This window comes from Phoenix dactylifera, chromosome 13 (genome assembly GCF_051530095.1).
Source record: "Phoenix dactylifera cultivar Ajwa chromosome 13, Ajwa_hap1_PhDact_Kaust_v1.1, whole genome shotgun sequence".
Classification (NCBI taxonomy): Eukaryota; Viridiplantae; Streptophyta; class Magnoliopsida; order Arecales; family Arecaceae; genus Phoenix; species Phoenix dactylifera.
In genome coordinates, this window is record NC_143202.1 from 19802556 (window position 1) to 19821658 (window position 19103).

Consider the following 19103-nt stretch of genomic DNA (forward strand, 5'->3'; position numbering starts at 1 on the left):
GAATCCGGCGAGGGACTGGGAGTGAGAGGAGAGATGAAAAGAGAGAGAGGGAGGGAGGGTGAAGGGAGGGGGAGAGAGAGGCCGAGAGGGACGGAGGGAGGGCCAGTAGTCCTTAGGCTCCTCTGTTTCAAACGAAATAGGGGTTGGGGGCTTTTTTTTATATATATATATATTTTTTATTTTGTCATGTTGAGTTGGGGTCCTTTTTTTTTTTGCTAGTTCGAACCAAAGTCGGCAAGTATTGCTGACTTTAATTTGAAGCAGCAAAATAAAAAAGGATCCCAGTCTCTGTTTCATTCGAAACGGAAGAATTTGAGAGCTTCCGGCCCCCCTTAGTCTCTCCCTCTTCCTCTCTCTTTTCCTCTTTCTCTCTCCTTTGGCAAAATAAAAAAAACAAGCCCAGCCATTGTTTTCGTTTGAAATAGGGAGCTCGAGGGCTTTTGACCCTCCCTCTATCTATATTGGCCTCTCTCTCCTCCCTTCCCTCTCCCTCTCTCTCCCTCCCTTCCTTCCTCTTCCTCTCCCTCCCTCCCTTCCTTCCTCTTCCTCTCCCTCCTCCCCCTCTCTCTTCCTCTCTCTTTTTCCCTCCCCCCTCCCTCTCTATCTCCCCTTTTGTTGTACATCCTAGAAAGGCACGGTACGACCATACTGCCAAGCAATCAATACAATCCTAGTATTGGTACAACCATCCTTGGTTCATCTTGATGCTTCCTTCATTCTCCACCAAATACATGAAGTTGTTGATTGGTAGCATCACTTCCCTTGTACTTTGTAGGTACACGAACAAGGGTTTGTCTCCAATTAGATGACTTGAGCACCTGAAGTCAGTGATCAAATCCTTCTTGTAGTTAATATGGTGAAGGCATATTCTATTGGCCTCCACTTCAACAAATGTAAATTACGGTTCTTAATGAAGGTGCTTGTTCATGGTAATGGTGGCAAGACAAAAATCTTAATCTCTACTCCCTCTATTATCATCACAGTTGGAGGTACTAGCATTGCCTTCAATCATTTTAGTTCTATAAAACTTATTGATGAAGCCAAGTTTAACACTCCTATAGCATTTTACTTTCTTTTTATGTTCATTATGAGAGTTATCTTCTTGCTTCATTTTGTTTTGTCGTTTAGAATTCTTCTCTTTTTGATTATGATCCTTATTTCAATTTTTGAAAAATCAAGCATCATCCTTCCCAAAAGGTAAAACCTCTGCTGCTCTGCCTCTCTTGATTAATGAGCAAATTCTCCCACTCAATATTCTAGGTTAGGTTGTCCAACCTTGGATGGATGTCTATAAAGGCATATACTCTTTTTTGAGCTCTTGGATAAATGCCGGTGCAATCTAGCCTTGCTAACCAGCTTATTTGGATCTAACTCCAAGATCTCTGAACAAATGCTCTTGACTTTATATTTGGTTATGGACATATTACCTCAATTGGTATTTTCGAGTTTGTTCTAAGAGTTGGAGCCTAGCCCGTCTCTTTCCTTGTGAAGAGCTTCTGAAGTATCTCCCATATTTTCTTTGGAGACTTAATGTCTCAAACATGATTAATCAAGTCCTTGTTAATGGAGCTCATTAGTGCATCCAAAGCCTTGCCACACTTTATTCTCCACTTCTGCCTCACCTCAGTATTCTCCAATGTCTCGATCGGCCCGACATCCGCTCCATCAACAATCTCCAAAGATCTTGTTCTCGGAATTATGCCTCCATGCAAAGTCTCCAATGTTGATAGTTAGTTTTATTAAACTTCTCCACTCCGAATTGGTTCAAATGGTTTTGAACACATGCCAATCCACCAATTATGTTCTTTTGCTTCTCCTTTCAAAGCCCCAAGCACCACCGAGCCTTCTAATGGGGCTTGGAAAGTAAGACTTCTCTCAAGTATAGCTACATATTGTAGACTACACGCTTGGTATCATTGTAGTACAACCAATAAAATACCCGGAAGAACAAATTGGAGAAGGAACAAACACTCAAACTTCCACTGAATAACTACTTACAATGGAACTGATTTTGGAGACACTTAACACACCATTTTCTCACTTGCTCAAAATAGATGAATCCTCGTGAATATATAGACCCTAGGGACCTTTCTGGAATGATTCTTTGGCATTTAGACTTCATTTAATATTTCTTTTCTAGAGCTCTTCACGGCCATCCAAATTTCCAGGAATTTAACTCTTAGACGATTCTTCAATAACCCGTTGGCATGACTCTTCATTTACCCAATTTAGACATTAATGACTCTCATAAAATATCTAGCTATATACACAGATAAGATGTGATAACAAAATATGGACCCATGTCCCAGTACCATGTTAACACAATAATTCAACATGTTTTACTCTAAGTAAATCTTCGACAAGTGCAAATTAACACAGAAAGGGGATTTCTCATGTTTTGTTTCATATTTAGTTTATTCGCAAATTCATGGTTTGTGAGGACCCGTGCAGGCGTGTGTTTAGTCCCACATCGGTTATTCGCTGGGTAGATCTTGGGTACTTATACAGGATCAAAGAACCCAAACAATAACTTCTGGCTAGCCATTTTGGGTGAGGTCCTGGGTTGTTACAAATGGTATCAGAGCGGACCCGGCCCATAACTTATGTGGACTAGGAGACACTGCAGCACGGATCTATTGGGGTTGACCACGGACCGATCGTGGTGTTTATGATTAGATTTGAATGGATTTGAACCCTTAGCCTGACGAGGACGTCAGGGCTTGAACGGGGGGAGTATGTGAGGACCCGTGCAGGCGTGTGTTTAGTCCCACATCGGTTATTCGCTGGGTAGATCTTGGGTACTTATACAGGATCAAAGAACCCAAACAATAACTTCTGGCTAGCCATTTTGGGTGAGGTCCTGGGTTGTTACATGGTTTCCCATTGTTTTATAATGCAATGTAATATGGTGGTTGTAACTTGTAAGTGTGAATTACTTATTTTTGTTGGAGTTTGAAAAAATTCTCACATGTATGTTTTATCTAAATTATGTGCATTTTCTGAGCTCATATTGCTCTGGTGGAGTTTCAATTGATGCAGAAACTCTTTTTTCCATGTTTTTTTTAGTATGTAATTCCTCTTATCAGTTGAAACAATTTAAAAGCCCAGGCTGGTGTATATTTTAGATGTTCTGCTTCTTTCTACTTGGTTTGAATCTTGAGCAGTTGAAGGGATCAGTCCTGGTAGGAAAGAGAGCAGCTGATTGACCGTCTTGATATCAGTTGGCACTGGAAATGCATAAATTTTCTTATAGACAGTAACCACCATGTCCAAATTTGCAAAGGCCTTCTTCGTCCATAGAAAATCAAAATTCTGTCTTGTGTATATTTATTCCTCATCAATAATTTACCGTTCAGAATATCTGCATGGTGGTTATCATTAAATTGCCTGTCATTTTATTTTTATTGATTCCCTGGTGTTTGGAAATTGCAGTTTTTTTTCTTCTGATTATTGAATTAATTATGCTAGATTTTAGAATAGAAAGCCGGATAAAACATAAATAGAAAGACAAGGGAGCGAAAGCATCGAGGAACTAGATTACAGACACGTAAGCTAAGTGCAATGCCATCGGTTTACCATATTGGAATTTAACTCATGTCTTGATGGAGCTGGATAAAGACATAAGAATGGCTCAAATTTCTTATCTCGCTTGTTCTATAAGATCATGTTGTGAGCTAAAAAGATGGAAATGCAAAGGAAAATAAAACACTTTGGAACTGCCTCATAAGGATGATCATAGTGATTCTTTGATTATTGGCGACTGATTTATAGCCTATCTATTACCATTTGGTTAGTAGAAACGATTTTGAAGTATTGCTTCCTTAAGTTTTTGAGCCACATGAGTGCATTTTCCTTTATTAGTTTTCGTAATGTAAGCTTTTGATGCTAGAACTGTGGAAATCCAAGAAACTTTTGCTCTCTCTGTAATTGCATGATGATATAAATATATGATAAAGCATAGTTTTCTGCGATCATTTTGAGACAATGTACTACTTCTTGGACCTAAAAAGGATATATTTTTCTGCATCATTAAGATAAACCCAGCAAGCATGATTACCTTTATGAACTTAACAAATGAATATATTGTGATCTTATTTTTAGCCAGGGCCTACCTATGCTCTGAAAGAAACACAGGTTCTTTTGCTTGATGATGTTACAATTAACCTATATGTCGTCGCAAGAATGGATCCTCAACTTGACTCTACATATCCTTGCATGGGTTGAAGCATTTATATAGTCCATTGCATCACAATCATCTTTAAACCAACTTAACCTGATATCTCACCACAATTTGTCCTTCCAAATGTTCATTGCTCTGGGAAGGGAAGAACAGAAGAAACCAATTTTTTCATGTCATCAAGCAAAAAAGAATCACAATATGCTTTTTCCTTCATCAGAGTGACCTAGAGTTAGAATGGTTGTCAAAGGATTTGATTATCCAAAAGTAACGCTATAAACTGGATGGAAACTGGTCTTTCTTGTTAATAATTGAATCTTGAACAAGAAAGTATTGGACTTGAACTGAACATATAAGCTTTCACACCAACAGCAACTTGACACTGTCCTTTCTTACTCTAGCATCATTTCTTGTATCTTGAGCCTTGGCTGACCCACATGTTTCATATCAAGTTTAACAAAACATGGTTAACCAAAACATGATCTTGGATTGTAAGGCTTATTCTGTCCTTATATTTGTGGATTTTTTAGTGACTTAGTCTCCTCCAAGTCATTAATGCTCAGGACAGATGATTTTGTTTTTTAGTTTGCATAGTCCTTCACTTTTTTGCCTGTTAACTGTCTTGTATTAGTGTTTGATTGATTAATCTAAATCCAATGTAGGAACTGTCTTATATTAATAACTGTATTTACCATATTGTTATGTTGTTTTATTTGGCTGGCACACCATACTCAAGATTTTATCAGTATATGGATGTTCAGCCTCTAAGCTTTATTACATCTTTGGCATGAACTCTGGTTGTCATAATTCTTAATTGGAAAGCATTATTAACACTCTTTTTTGAATGTTCCTCAAGGCCTTGTTTGGGTGCTGGAAGCCACACTCTGCCTGACAGGGAACAAGGAGGAGGATCTCCAGTGCAGAGAGGCCAAAGAAAGTGGGAGTTGGAGAGATTCAGGAGGCTCGATGTTTCCCTCCATTTTGATTCTTCAGAGATTACAGATTCCACCTGCAAGGCGATCTGCCTTGTCCCCAAAAAATAGGAATTTCGAATGTAGTTGATGGGCATACAAGGTCTTCCAGAATCCAAAGAGCTCACAAAGGTATGGTTAGTTTACCTCAAACTATCATGTTACATGAGTAAAATCGTTTCCAGAATCCTTCTAACTCGGGATCATGAATTTATACGCCCCAGTATTGTAGCTGTAACATTTTAATTGTGAAATACAATATTTTTCCATAGGATTTGGTACCTAGTGGAAGTTGCTTTTTCAAGTTAGTGTGTGGAATGGAGTTAATCTGGTGTAACATATGTTTTTTAGCTATTATTTATTGAAAATGATAATGCATATCATATTAAAATTCATAGTTTATGATGTATTTATTCCATTTCGTTTTGGTACAATGGCTGCTCACACCATTCTAGCGTGATACAACTAGCAGAGTCAAGAGAAAGGAGATGGCATAAGGGTGGAAGGGCGGGCATCAGACCATGTCCAAAGAATCTCTCCAGAATGATAAGCAGCAAAGGAGGCGACTCAATCTGTCGCCTTGTTTGCCTCTGGATATACATGAGCAGCCTGAAATGAGCTACAATCTCTACATTCCAAATCTACTCGATCACCATAGTAGAGTTCCCTTCCAGAAATATTTGTCAGCCCCTAGAACACTCCTCGCGTAGGTGATACCCTCCCATGGTGCCCTAAGCTCTGCCCCTATAACTATCATGTTACAAGTGTGCCGCCCTCCAACAGCAATCAATCTGGAGTTATGATCTCTAATCACAAAATCTACCTCTCCTCTATCTCTACCTGCCGACACACTATCATCAAAGTTCACCTTGAGATGGCCAGGAGGTTGGAGCTCCCAAGAGACAAGAGTAAATTTTTGCACTATAACAGCGGAGTGGGAACCTCAGATATTCCTAGCCCTTCCGGATAAAGCTGTCATGATAGTGTTGATTATCTCAGCAGCATGACGGAGAGCTCTGTCCACCACAGCCCTCGGGGATGCCCTCCTACCTTCAAAGATGCGGGCATTTCTCTCCGGCCAGATGTAATAGGCTAAATAGGCACAAGTGATGCCCCATTCAACAGAACCCAGTCTCCGCATAGAATCCCTCAAGTGGCGTAGAAGTTCCTCTGCCGACCCCATGGACCACGATAAGGAAAATGAAGCCCTCCTCCAAACTTGCACTGCCCGAGGGCAACCAAGCAGAACATGGCTAATAGACTCCTCCGTGTCAGGGCACTCTTCACACATCAAAGTGGTCCTCACACCCCTTCTTGTCAGCACACTCCGAGTCGGTAGACAGCCCCATGCCACCTAACATATGCTAGAAGCTATTCTTGCAATGAGGCTCTTTTTTTGGAAAGTGGGAAGTGGGGATTAATAGTGTTTCCTTTGGAATGCTTTGCTTTTCCTTTTCTTATCCGGTGAAAGAACAACTAAGGTGCTGACCGATGCTTTAAATAATAGCTAGCTTTGTCTATTTATCTATCGATTTATCTTTGGTTGGAATATCTAGTGCTTGACTGCTTATATATTTTATTGTGAAAGGTCATTCCAGGAACACCGTGAATTTGGTTTTGGGTTAATTTTATGATTGAATTCAATCCATTGCCATCACTTTGATTTAGAGAGGGGTAAGGTCTATGTAAACATGACGGAAGATGTTTTTATTGGCATGGGATGTTTTCCTTGATATGGATAAATGGTGAAGAAGGATCCACAAAGCTTGCATCATAAATGGAATAAGGCTTGTTGATTTTACTTCTATTTACCATCAAAAAATAAAAAAAAATGGAGCTTGGCTGGGCTTAGAACATAGCCAGGTGCTGATATCGTTTCAAGATGCAGTAATGGAATCTGGCTGCCATCTGGTAAAGAAAAAATGTGAAAGAATAAAGCTATGTTAGTTCTGGTTTTGCTGATGTTAGATGTTTTCACCAGGTGATGCAAGCTTCGTGTTCTTAGTGGGACTTAGCATTGATAGGAAAAAATGACAAGTTAAACATGTGGGAGACAAATTGTTGGTTGTCGTTACAGTTAGAATTTCTAGTTCTGTTTGGTTTTATTAATGAGACTGCTCATGAAATTCCAGGACATATGGAAATATCCCTTGATGCTTTTAAAATTAAGTCTTCTGTGAATTATATTTTTGTGTCTGTTGATTACAGGGATCCCTTGTTGCATGTGAAATGGCTATTACAAGTAGATTTAGTGTTGAGAGTTGACAAGTTATTCAGTAGTCCCTTGATCTGCACAATAATGGAATGAGGCTTGTTGATTTTACTGATATTTACCATAAAAAATGATTAAAAAAAAAAGTTGAGCTTAACTGAGTCTAGGCTATTCAACATAGCCAAATGCTGGTATTGTTTCAAGATGCACGAGTGGAATTGGATTAGTGTTTAGCCACCATCTGGTTAAGAAAAGATGCGAAAGGATGAAATTAATGTTCTTGTTTTGCTTATGTTAGAATGCTCTCACCAAGTATTGTAAGGTTTGTATTCTCAGTGGATCTTAGCATTGATAGGAACAAATAACAAGCTTACATTAAACATGTGGGAGACAAACTGTTCGTTGTCATTATTGTCAGAATTTGTAGTTCTGTTTGTTTCTATTCCTGAGACTACTCATGGAATTCCAGGACATATGGACATACTTTGAAGCTTTTAAAATTGAAGTCTGCAGCGAATCATAGTTCTGTGCCTGTTGATTACAGGGATCCCTTGTCATGTGTGAAATGGCTGTTGCGAGTAGAATTAGTGTACTAAGAGTTGACGGGTTAGCAGTAGTTCCTTGATATGCTTTATCGATGAAAACATATTTTCATTATACTAATCGCAACTTTGACTTCCTTGCAGAAAGCATCTTGCTACCGGCATTTGATTTGTGCCTTAAATTTATATGTTATGGATCTTATAAAACATTTTCATGTTTGGACAATTGTGCAGTATTGATCATTCTGTGCTGTCAAAAGTATACAGAATGCACTAAAATTGCCATTCTTAACATGATTGTGCTTTTGGCCTAGCTGGCTGGCTTCTTTCAGTCTCATTAGCACGCTCCATCTTCATGTCGTGCTTTAATGAGGCATTGTGGTCCAAATCTCTTTCATTATAGTTGGGTTTCCTCCCAAGGACATGTTTAACCTGATAACGTTGCATATATATTTTTGGTTCTTGTCATAAACTGATGGATATGTCTGTAAAGTATTCAAGGGACTATTGCTTATCCTCATCCAACTCGCATCAGGTTGACTCAGATAGCATCACATTTTAAAGATTCGAATAGTCTCAATCATTGGCTTATCTAATTAGCCACTGCTATCCTGTTTTGGGTCCTGTTTCTGGTCACACATCCTTTTGTCATGGACGTATGGTTCATCCATTTGCCTGAATTCCGTTATTGCTTGCTAGATCAAGCTATACCCTATTAAAACAACAGAGATATGCAGTCCTTTGAGAGGAAAGTGATAGCCATTACATCTTGGCTGCCATTTATATGGTCCTGACTTTGGTGGAGCTGGTCTTTCCCTTTTCGGTATAACATGGGTATCCTTCATGAATCGATGACTCATCGGAATCATTAGTGACTAGAGGTCCCCATGGTTAGATCCGTTCTGAAAAAGTAAGTTAGCCCCCACTTCCAGACAGTGGTAGTATCTGTCGATGTTCTCTTCCTTGCTTATCTGTTGTCAGATAATTCTCTCCTGTGATATAATGCTTGAGGGATTTAACTGTGGACCTGAAGGAATTTATTAGAAATTGATAAGTTAAACTAACTGATGCTACTACTGCCTTGAATGATTAAGGTAGCTTGTCTTCATGTCTTCTGATCTGTTTCAACATTGATTATTGTAGTGACACCTGACCTTGCCAATCAGAGGAGGCATCAAGCATTTGGGCCCCACTACCATCAGTTGCTTTCTTTGCTTGGAATGAGGTGGTGGACAGATAGTAACCACACAAGGCACTGAGGTGGTGGACAAACAGCAACCACACAGGGGACTGTGCAGGACACCATGCTATTAGTGGAAATGAATCTCACCAGAACTCTTCATAAACTAATATGCATACTCTCTGCAGTTATACTAGTTTAAAGACTTTAGTTAAAGACATCACCACCCACTCTGAACTTTCATGTTCTTTATACCTGTGGCAGAAGGTTCTCTTTGATAATTTAATCTGCTACAAAGACAATCCGCCCGATCTCTTTAAGAAGAAAAACTTAATCAACCCCACTTAATAGCAGTGCAATGATGATCGGTTGAGAGCTCTTTGTTTTTCATGCAATGACTTTTGATCTTTGTCGTGCATTTCATTTTCTGCTTTGCATTAGCTTTAATGATTTGATTTCCGGCATCAAAGGAAGATGCATGAAGGTAAGTTTCCTGGAAGTAGAGCTTTTTTGGAAATTTGTCCAGATGGATGGTGTACTCTGCCTTCCTATTATCTCTTTCTCCATAATATAATATATCAAGCATTAGGTCTCAGGAATCCGTCATTTAGGCTTTTTGTCAGCTTTCAATTCGTCTTCAGATGGTTTTTTAGGGTTGCTTCATTCCTTTACTGCTTGTTTGCTTGCTATTGGTTTGATGATCCATGATTGCCTTGTTTATTGCTGATGTCCTTGATCACCACCTAAAACAAGGACATACATATATCTTTTATATATGATGGGCAACATCTTTTCCTTATTTAAACTTAGAACTGGCTAGGCGAATTTGATTCATGTGAATGCACTATCTTTTCCTTCAACCAAATGCTTGGAGGAACAAATCGCAGCAAATGGAGGTGCTCGTCAAAATTTAGCTGATACATGAGTGTGTGTGGAACAAGAGTCCTTTTGCGGAGTCGCATCCCTCTGATTCAAGACATCTGGTATCTTCTTTGGGAGAGGCATGTTTATCAGAAGGCGAATGGAGCTGCAGACTGAATAGCCTCCTTTATAGTTGATCATTCTGGCAGACTTTCTTGGACCTTTGAGGACACGTACCTATTGCATTTTGGAATATTTTGTTTTCTAATTTGCTTGGATGTATTCTAGTGCGAAACACGCATCTTAACAAAAAAAAAAAAAAAAAACAAGGCGGACACAGCTGATATTTTTAAATAACCTAGATTCGAGTATTTTGGAGATACACTATCCAAGGCTCAATCTGGAGTCTCCACTTGTTAGGTCTAGCACCCAGTTCACACCAATTCTTAGTTCTAGCCCTGTTCAGTTTGAAAGACAGAATGGGCAGAAGAGTAATGTGCACGTCCTTACTACCCTTGTTTTCCTTTAAACTATGGTTTCTGGGGTCGAAGGAGACATAGGAGAACATGGTGCGAAAGGGGATTGGGAAGAGAAGGCACTTTGATACCATGGACAGTGAAAGAGAAAAACTTAGAATTAAGAAGTAGGCAAATGCTTGGTCTATCTGTTCTAATTTCCTGGAGCAATGTAAGCACCCTGAAAACATAATATTTGGCTACTTATCCATGTGGCTGTGGCTTCAGTACACTAGAATGGAAGCTTTTGCATATGATCCAAAAGCCAACTAACTAGATGGAGACCAATCTATGTTTTACCATCCATCTTGGAGATCTCCTTTGTCCCGGAGACTTAAAGTTTGGTGCAAATGGGTCCAATTTTGCTTGATCCCATGCCTGAATAGCTTCTGGACCCTCTAGTCTAGTTTGGGCACCAAACTATGTTGGGTTTGGATCTACATGACCCACTGTTACCCTTGTGTCTCGTCATTGTCATCTCTTGTAAGAAGACTCCTGTGATTAATTAGTTTAGTGATTAATATCTTTGGCTGTACTCATGGGTCCCTGGAGACTTATGCACAAGACTTAGTGTTTCCAGAACTTATGTTGTCACCATCAATAAGTGGGAGGAAGGGTTGGGGGGATGGTTTTGGCCTGTTACTTTGTTTTTGGCAGTTGGCTTAATTGAGGATGGGGCATAAGGGCCATTATAACCGCTAATAACTGTTAATGGCTAGGACACTAAGAAACCAAGTCTATAATGGCCGACCAAACAAATCCCATGGGAAATTTAAGAGTAAATCCCAGGATCAACTGGCTGTCGGATATTTGTCTGTGATGACTGTTTTGGATTGATCATGACATTTTACCGCATTGCTTGGAATGTCTGGATTCGGACTCCAAGTCTCTTTTCGAAAAGCATTCCCATTTTTTCTCTTTTAATTGTGGGATGCACCAAGCTCTAATCCACTAAGTTGGGTAGATACATTATCATCTTTATCTTCTATGCTTTCAAGATGTCTACATGAGGGCTTTAGCACTTAGGAGCATGATGACAAATCCAAATATTTGGTTGGTCTGTGCAATGTATTTGGTATGTTGGTTTCGGTTGGATCAAGAAATCTTGATTTAATGCCTTGCTGATGTAGATCCAGATTGTCACTAACTCAAGTAGAAACAACTTAACATAAAATGCATTTTAGAATGTACAATTATGTGTAAATGATATCAAGCAATGAATACGAATACAGATACGAAATTGTATATTAAATTCTAGGTGCATTCTATATATGCATGGATTGAAATACTTGCAGGTTGTCGTTTGTTGCTACAACGGTGAAAAATCAGGGTTGGCTAGAATTATTTATCATTTAGAAAATATTCAAACACTATTTTGTTCATTTTCTTGTTTTGATTAAGCCATGGATATTAGATATACAAATCTAAGCTAGTGCATTCATGTCGATAAACCTTTATTGCTTCCATTTTTTTTTCATTTCTTTCACTTCTATGAGATCTAAGCATAGTTGTATGTCACAACTACAGTTATCTGGCACTTCCTTATGTTTGTCCAAAGTTATATAATATAGAAATTTATATTGTTAATCATATTTATAATATCCGAGTCAAGCGGCGACATCATATCATCACAAGCTACAAAAATATTGATTGCACTAATATTATCAAGATGCATATGCTAACCGACATAAAAGGTTAAAATTGATCATATAAATTTTATTTTGTAAGAGCACGATATATATTTTTAAACATGATAGAAATGATTAGGCTTATAAATATTAAATCCGTGTCACACGTGGATGAAAATTTATTTGAAGTCCAGCATCATGAGCTGCTGCACCAAAGTTGACTGCCAATTCATTGACAAACGTGGGTTATTAACTATAGCAAGATAGTGGATTAAGATTCATTTAATTAGGGTAGGAGTTAGCGTTGTGTCACCGGGAGGTGACCATAAGGGCTGCATCACCGACACAGTGGAGGGCATCATCTGGCAGCGTCATTTCATTCTTAAAAAAAGAATGGAAGGAGAAGCGAGAAAAAAGACACATAGTCGGAGGGCAAAGATGCATGTTCGGCACCTTTAAGCTTTCTCAAAGTCAACTTCGATAGATCGGTGCTACATGAAGATATGCGAGGCGGTGCGAACTTTATTATACGGAGCCCACACTCCAGGGTGGCGGCAACGGGTGGCTGCCAGTTGTTTGACACATCGATTCCGATGGCAGAGTTGCGAGCTGTCTGAGCTGGTCTTCGATATGCGCGGCTGGTGCTACAGGCCAATTTGATCATTCTGGAGGGCGATTTGGCCACGGTTATCGAATGGATTCCGGGGGGGGCGAGGGATGAGAGCACGGATCACCTCCTGATTTGGGACATAGGGATGATGATGAAGGATGGGATGGCCTTCCAGGCCAAGCATGTATTCAGAGAAGCTAATGGGGCGGCCGATTGGGTGGCTGCCTACACGACCCACCACTCAAGGTACACTCTCTGGTTAGAGGAGGGAGAGCTGCCATAGGCACTCCGTGAGCTAATGTTTTTTTTTTATTTTATTGGGTATATTCGTACATGCATTATATGAAAAACCCTCCACAGGAAGAAAGAAAAAAAAAAAAGCATGTGTGGCGGTAATTTTATGGTTGAGCCCCTGTCATTTGGGAAAATAGTGGGAATAGTCTGTTGATAAGGTTGAGGGTTGCGGATGAATGGGAGGAGACCGGCCCACCCTCCTTGGCTTTTGGTTTTAGTGAACCAACACCAAATCTAATCAAAGATCACGGGAAAAGGAAGAGTTATCGGTTGATGGGTCGGTCCTCTCTACCGTGGCATATTATGTACCATACCATGGATATATGTGTGATGATCTTTCTTTTTTCTTTCCCCACTTTAAAATATCCTCTCACTTTTTGATATGCTGCTGAATGTGATGCTACTTATGATTAAAAAATATTGATGCTGATGCTAGGTGGAAACTTCATTTCTTAAAAAAAATAATGATTGACCTTCTTTCGCGAGGCTTCCTGCAAAGATTTGAAAGCATTTCAAACTTTTTTTTGTCTGTATGGATCTCAAAGCACTTATTGTGTGATTCAACGATGGATTTTGCATTAAAAAAAGATACAAACTCTTATCCAGCCCTGTAAGGTGGACTGTAGGATGTGCGTTCCTCTTCGCATGTAAAGAGCATGGTGGAAACAAGTGAGAGATCCTTTTGTACTTTCAAATTTGTTGTGTATAATCGGTAGATATGGAAATTAACCTTAAGCGAGACTCAAAGCAATCTAATGGTTCAAATTAAAAAAAAAAAGGTGAAGCATATCATAGGGTGGCAATCTGATCGGATCGAGTCGGATGCATCGGATGTAGGTCAGATCAAAAATTCGTACATCAACCTGAATCTGGAGTGTTTATTAAACAAATTAAAAATTTAGATATGAACCTGACCTATTTATTAAACAGGTCAAAAATTTAGATATGAACCTGGCCAACTTGTTCATTAAACAGGTAACATAATGCGATCTGCATAATCCATTTACTAAATAGGTGGCCAAATTAGGTTAAAATATTAAGTAGATTTTTAACAGATTAAATGAATTTAAACGGATAAAACAGGTCAAGCAGATCTAGTTAAACATAACAGAAATATATTAAGCAAGTTTTAAATAGATTGAACATATTTTAAACAAGTTAAATGGGTCGAATTATTATAATTCGATCTAATTATTAAATAAGTCAAAATAGATTAAATAGGTTTAAATCTGAACAAATTTTTTTAATAAATAGATTTAGGCGGGTTGACTCATTTATGGCCCAAATCTATTAATATCAAAATTGAGCCTACTTATAGTCGGTCATTTGTGGGTTAGTTTGGCGAGTGAGTTATAAATAGCCATATCTATATTACCATCAAATTACTTCTCAGTTTTCTTGTCCTGCATATAATTTCATAATTTTTAAAGAGTTTTTGTCGATGTCTCGTCTTGTTATACTTTGTAAGATATTGCACTAACAAAGCATACGATGGTGCTAAGCACTTGTCTGATGAGTATAGCCAGTACAAAGGATTTTTATTCCAAAATACGTGACATTTTTACATTATCTCGTAGCCCATTAGTTGGTGAGAATATGGGAAGCTTTTGTGGCCACGGTGAGATCCGTGTACTCCACTCGAGAAAAGTTACGGGGCCACGTTGTGCGTGATAGCATTTATCTTGATCCCCGGACCCTACTACCAGATCCCAGGAGAGAGATTAAAATAAAGCTTATAGTTCTGGCTTCGTCCAACCAAAACACTCTCCTCTCCCTATAAGTAGGAGTGCCATTTCCTACCACTCTCCACACTTGACATTAAGTAACTCCAAACCACCTCGTTCCCCTCTCTCTTCCTCAAATGGGAACCCACTTGATGACCAGCCTCTTCTTACCCATCTTATGCCTTGCAGCTCATAACCAAGCCTCATGGCACCTCCTCTTCCTTCTCTTCACTCTCTCTTTCGTTCTACCACTCTTCTTGACTACCTGGCTCGTGCCTGGTGGCTTTGCATGGCACAAGTACTCGGGGAACGCTCCGATAGCCCCCGGCCCAATCGGGTGGCCGTTGCTCGGCAGCCTCCCTCTCATGGGGCCTCTTGCACACCGCAAGTTATCGAACCTATCGAAGTCCCACCATGCGCGCCGTCTCATGGCCCTCAGCTTTGGTGCAACGCCGGTGGTGATCAGCAGCCACCCTGACACTGCTCGGGAGATCCTATGCAGCGCAGCATTCTCCGACCGGCCGACGAAGCTATCAGCCAGGCTCCTCATGTTCGAGCGGGCCATCGGGTTCGCCCCCTCCGGCGATTACTGGCGGCGCCTCCGTCGCATCGCCGCCACCAACATGTTCTCCCCTCGGAGGATTGCAGCTCTCGAGAGCCTGCGGCACCGAGTGGCCGACGACATGATACGTAGAGTGTCCGAAGAGATGGAGAGGACGGGGATGGTGGTTCTGAGGGGAGTGCTGCAGAAGGGCTCCTTGGAGAGTATTGTGGGGAGTTTGTTTGGAAAAATCTCGCTCAGGGAAGTGGAGGGGAAGGAGTTGATAGAGATGGTTAAGGAAGGGTACGAGTTGATAGGGAAGTTTAACTTGGAGGATTATTTTTCCTTAGGTGGCCTGTTGGATTTCTTTGGGGTGGGAAGAAGGTGCAAGCATTTGAGTGCTAGGGTTAAAGCTCTCATGGGTAAAATTATAGGAGAGAGGAGAAGACAGGGTGACTTCTCTGAGCAAGATGACTTTCTAAGCTTGCTGCTTGCTTTGCCGAAGGAAGAGAGACTTAGTGATTCAGATATAATAGCGGTTCTTTGGGTGAGTTATATCTCTTTCCCGTCATCTCTATAGTTCTCTGTGGAATATTCTTCTGCTATTTTTACCAACGAGTATTTTCTCAGGAAAAATTTCATTCCTAGTGGAGTACCATGATACCTTAAAAATAGTTTACTTCAGAAGTCGACTAAAAAACCCACTATGTATAGGCTTCCAACTCAAGGAGATAGATAGCTCCCTCCACTTTGTCGGGAAAGAGATTTGACAAATGATGTTTGCTGCCACCTAATCCTCTTTTAACCAATTAGTTAATCATAAGGGTGCATATGAGTCCGATTACCCTTTTGGACCTGATCAGATCCAAAAAAATTTGACCTATGGGTCTGGTTTGGATAGTATATATATATATATACTATTATCCTTGTCATAAAATAAGTTCCAACTTGGACCTGATTTAAAACAAACTCAAAAATCTAGTCCATTACCATGCAACTTAATGAGTTTTACAGAAACTAGTTCAATAAATGGGTGATATAATTCCTAAACCCAGAAATTAATGCTCGAGGATTCGAACTCTATCCTTCTCATCATTTGCTCCTCTGAGTTATATATATGTATGTATGTATGTATGTATGTATATCAATGTAATATGAGCTAGCCGAGATTAATAATCTTATTGACTGTTTTGATGGATTTCATTGTCTTGAGTAGGAAATGATATTTCGGGGAACAGATGTAGTTGCCATCCTCCTGGAATGGATCATGGCAAGAATGGTTCTACACCCCAGCATCCAAGCCAAGGCGCAACAAGAACTCGACGCCTTCGTCGGCGGCCGACCGGTGCAAGATTCTGACATGCCGAATCTCCAGTATCTTCGAGCCATCGTCAAGGAGGTCCTACGATTGCACCCACCTGGCCCACTCCTCTCATGGGCGAGGCTGGCCGTCCGGGATGTCTATGTGGACAAGTTCTTCATTCCAGCAGGGACGACGGCCATGGTGAATATGTGGGCGATCACCCATGACGGGACCGTATGGAAGGATCCGTGGGCCTTTCGACCTGAGCGGTTCCTCCAGGAGGACGTGAGCATTCTAGGTTCGGACCTGAGGCTCTCGCCGTTTGGGTCCGGCCGGAGGGTGTGCCCCGGGAGGGCTCTGGGCTTGTCCACGGTGCACTTGTGGCTCGCACGTCTTCTGCAGCAATACAATTGGACTGCCGCCGGCCGGCCTGTGCAGCTGTCCGCGGAGTGCCTGCGCCTTTCGCTTGAGATGAAGAAGCCATTGGTTTGTCGAGCTTCCCTGCGAGATCTTGCAGTGGAAGCAAAGCAGGCTTGATCTCTTCTTGTAGGAATATAATTGAGATGGAGCTGCATGATGTGTTTTCTTGTATTTACTGTCCAAAGTGGTATTTGAACTAGGTTTTCTGGTGAGAGTCTTAAACCTGAATAATGTATAGACTCCTATAACCTAGCAAGTGATATAGGGAATGGGTAGCTAAGATGCATCATTCTCTTGTTTGTATTTGCTATAGTGTAGCTTTCTCTCCATGTATAGGGAATGAATAACCAAGGTGCATCCTTCTCTTGTTCATATTTGCTATTACTGTAGATCTCTTCATCTTAGCTCTCCATGAGCTTAATCATGTATCTATTTAGGCTGCTAGGGTGGGTAAATCAGCTCAAATGATGTTCACATGAATACCCATGAAAAATCAGGGTTAACACCGAGGGCCAATGGTAGGCTCTCCTTACTATAGGGAAAATGAAAATTTCTGACTTTGATATGCCGACGCTAGATAGAAGCTTTAATAATTTGGCTCGCGTGCCAAAATTTGCTGACGCTACTTAAAGGTGTCGGAATATTAAGGGCTATGCCAACACTTTTTGTTAAGCATTGCCGAAAGCCTCTAATTATAAGCGTCGGAAGCCTATAATTACCTACTCTTATAAGCATCGTCGAAAACTAAAATAAGACAATGCTTATAAGCATTGTCGGGCTTCATATATACCCCAACGCACCCCAACCGACCCCCTCCATTAGCCCCAAATCTCTTTCAGCCCCATCGTCTTAGTCCCAAATCTCTGTTGCCCCAAATCGATTGTCGCCGATCGAGCACCGCCTCCGCCTCTCTCTATGCCAGTCTCCTTCTCCTCTTCCCCTCTCTGCTGGCTTCCTCTCCTTCGCCAACTTTCTTCTCCTATTCTCCTCCTTCTTGCTGCCCTTATCCACCACCAATCCATAGTGTTCCTCGAAGTTCTAGCCAACCGCCCTCCTCCGGCCGACTACCCTCCTTCGATTGCGGATCTCAACCGTCCTACCTCTAGATGATTTTCTATTTTCAGATTACTATTTTTTTTTTGAGCTTTTGCTTGATGCCCTAATATTCGGTCCCTTTTGAACCGACTGTTGGCCTTTTTCTATTTCCTATTTTTGTGCCCTAACGAACCGATATTTTTAGGGCTACTTGTCTGCTTTCATGTTAGTTTAGCATTACTCTTTTGATTATCGATAACTCTTTTCATCGCACTTGTAAGAGAAACCTCCTCCGTGGATAAGAATACTTATAGCCTTCTTGATATGCATCGAGCATAAGTGATTGGTACATAGGACAAATATTATGAGGTTGACTTTTAAACATGGCTGCATAAACCTAGTGAATTGATGGTCTAAGAGTACCTCTAGGCTAGTGGTTTCTCCTCTATAAGAAGATAAGCATAACACAAAAGGCGTGGAAAATAAAAGTATTCATGAGCTAAAGTAATTGTGATGGTGATGGGATCAAGCTCACCAAGCGGCAGAAAATCACTACTCATCACCACAACGTGTGGCTTTTCTTATTTTCTTAATACAGGCTCATCATGCGGCTTACCCTATAACCTTCTCCTATCGAACTTCCCTCGTTTCCATTGGAAGGATTCGCTCTTCACTGGCTCTCAATCCACCAACTTCTTTATTTAATAATTAACCTTGGAAGGCTTAGGACATTCTTCCCCCAAAAATCTCGGCTTTAATAGATCTACTTCCTTTCTTTTTGCACTCCAAATCCACATTATTAGACAAGACTTTCTTGTCCTTTCTGATGCCATGATACATGTAGCCAGGCACTCCCAATCATGTCCAATGTTTGCCTTTAAAGTTAACTTTAAACCCCAACACTTACACAGGTGTTCATCTTTTGCATCCTTCTTTTAACTATGGGTCCTCGTCATCATATATACTCTATGGCTCTATTGGGTCTGAGTTGGCATTGTTGGATTCATAAATAAAATTATCAAGTCTAGGAGTTTTGCCCAAGGGCAGCTACTTACTCGACCCATTTGGCTCTATCTGTTTTGAATATGTG

The 19103-nt window shown here is 40.5% G+C and overlaps 1 protein-coding gene and 1 long non-coding RNA gene across 2 annotated transcripts; both read left to right on the top strand.

Moving 5' to 3' along the window:
• Positions 1-560: 560 nt before the first annotated feature.
• LOC113463299 (uncharacterized) lies at positions 561-5638 on the top strand. Its single transcript, XR_015972817.2, has 3 exons — positions 561-679; positions 776-989; positions 5034-5638. It is a non-coding gene; the product is annotated as an uncharacterized LOC113463299 (long non-coding RNA).
• Positions 5639-14755: 9117 nt separating this feature from the next.
• On the top strand, positions 14756-17350 carry LOC103715852 (cytochrome P450 78A5-like). The gene is made up of 2 exons (XM_008803619.6): positions 14756-15802; positions 16472-17350. The coding sequence occupies exons 1-2, from the start codon at positions 14852-14854 to the stop codon at positions 17093-17095; spliced, it is 1575 nt and encodes a 524-aa protein (XP_008801841.5). The 5' UTR covers positions 14756-14851; the 3' UTR covers positions 17096-17350.
• Positions 17351-19103: the final 1753 nt, after the last annotated feature.

Excerpts from the sequence above, each read along its gene's own strand:
- LOC103715852 (XM_008803619.6), top strand. The coding sequence starts at position 14,852 with ATGGGAACCCACTTGATGACCAGCCTCTTCTTACCCATCTTATGCCTT. Across the intron at positions 15,803-16,471 it reads ATATAATAGCGGTTCTTTGG|GAAATGATATTTCGGGGAAC; the intron begins GTGAGTTATATC and ends TGTCTTGAGTAG.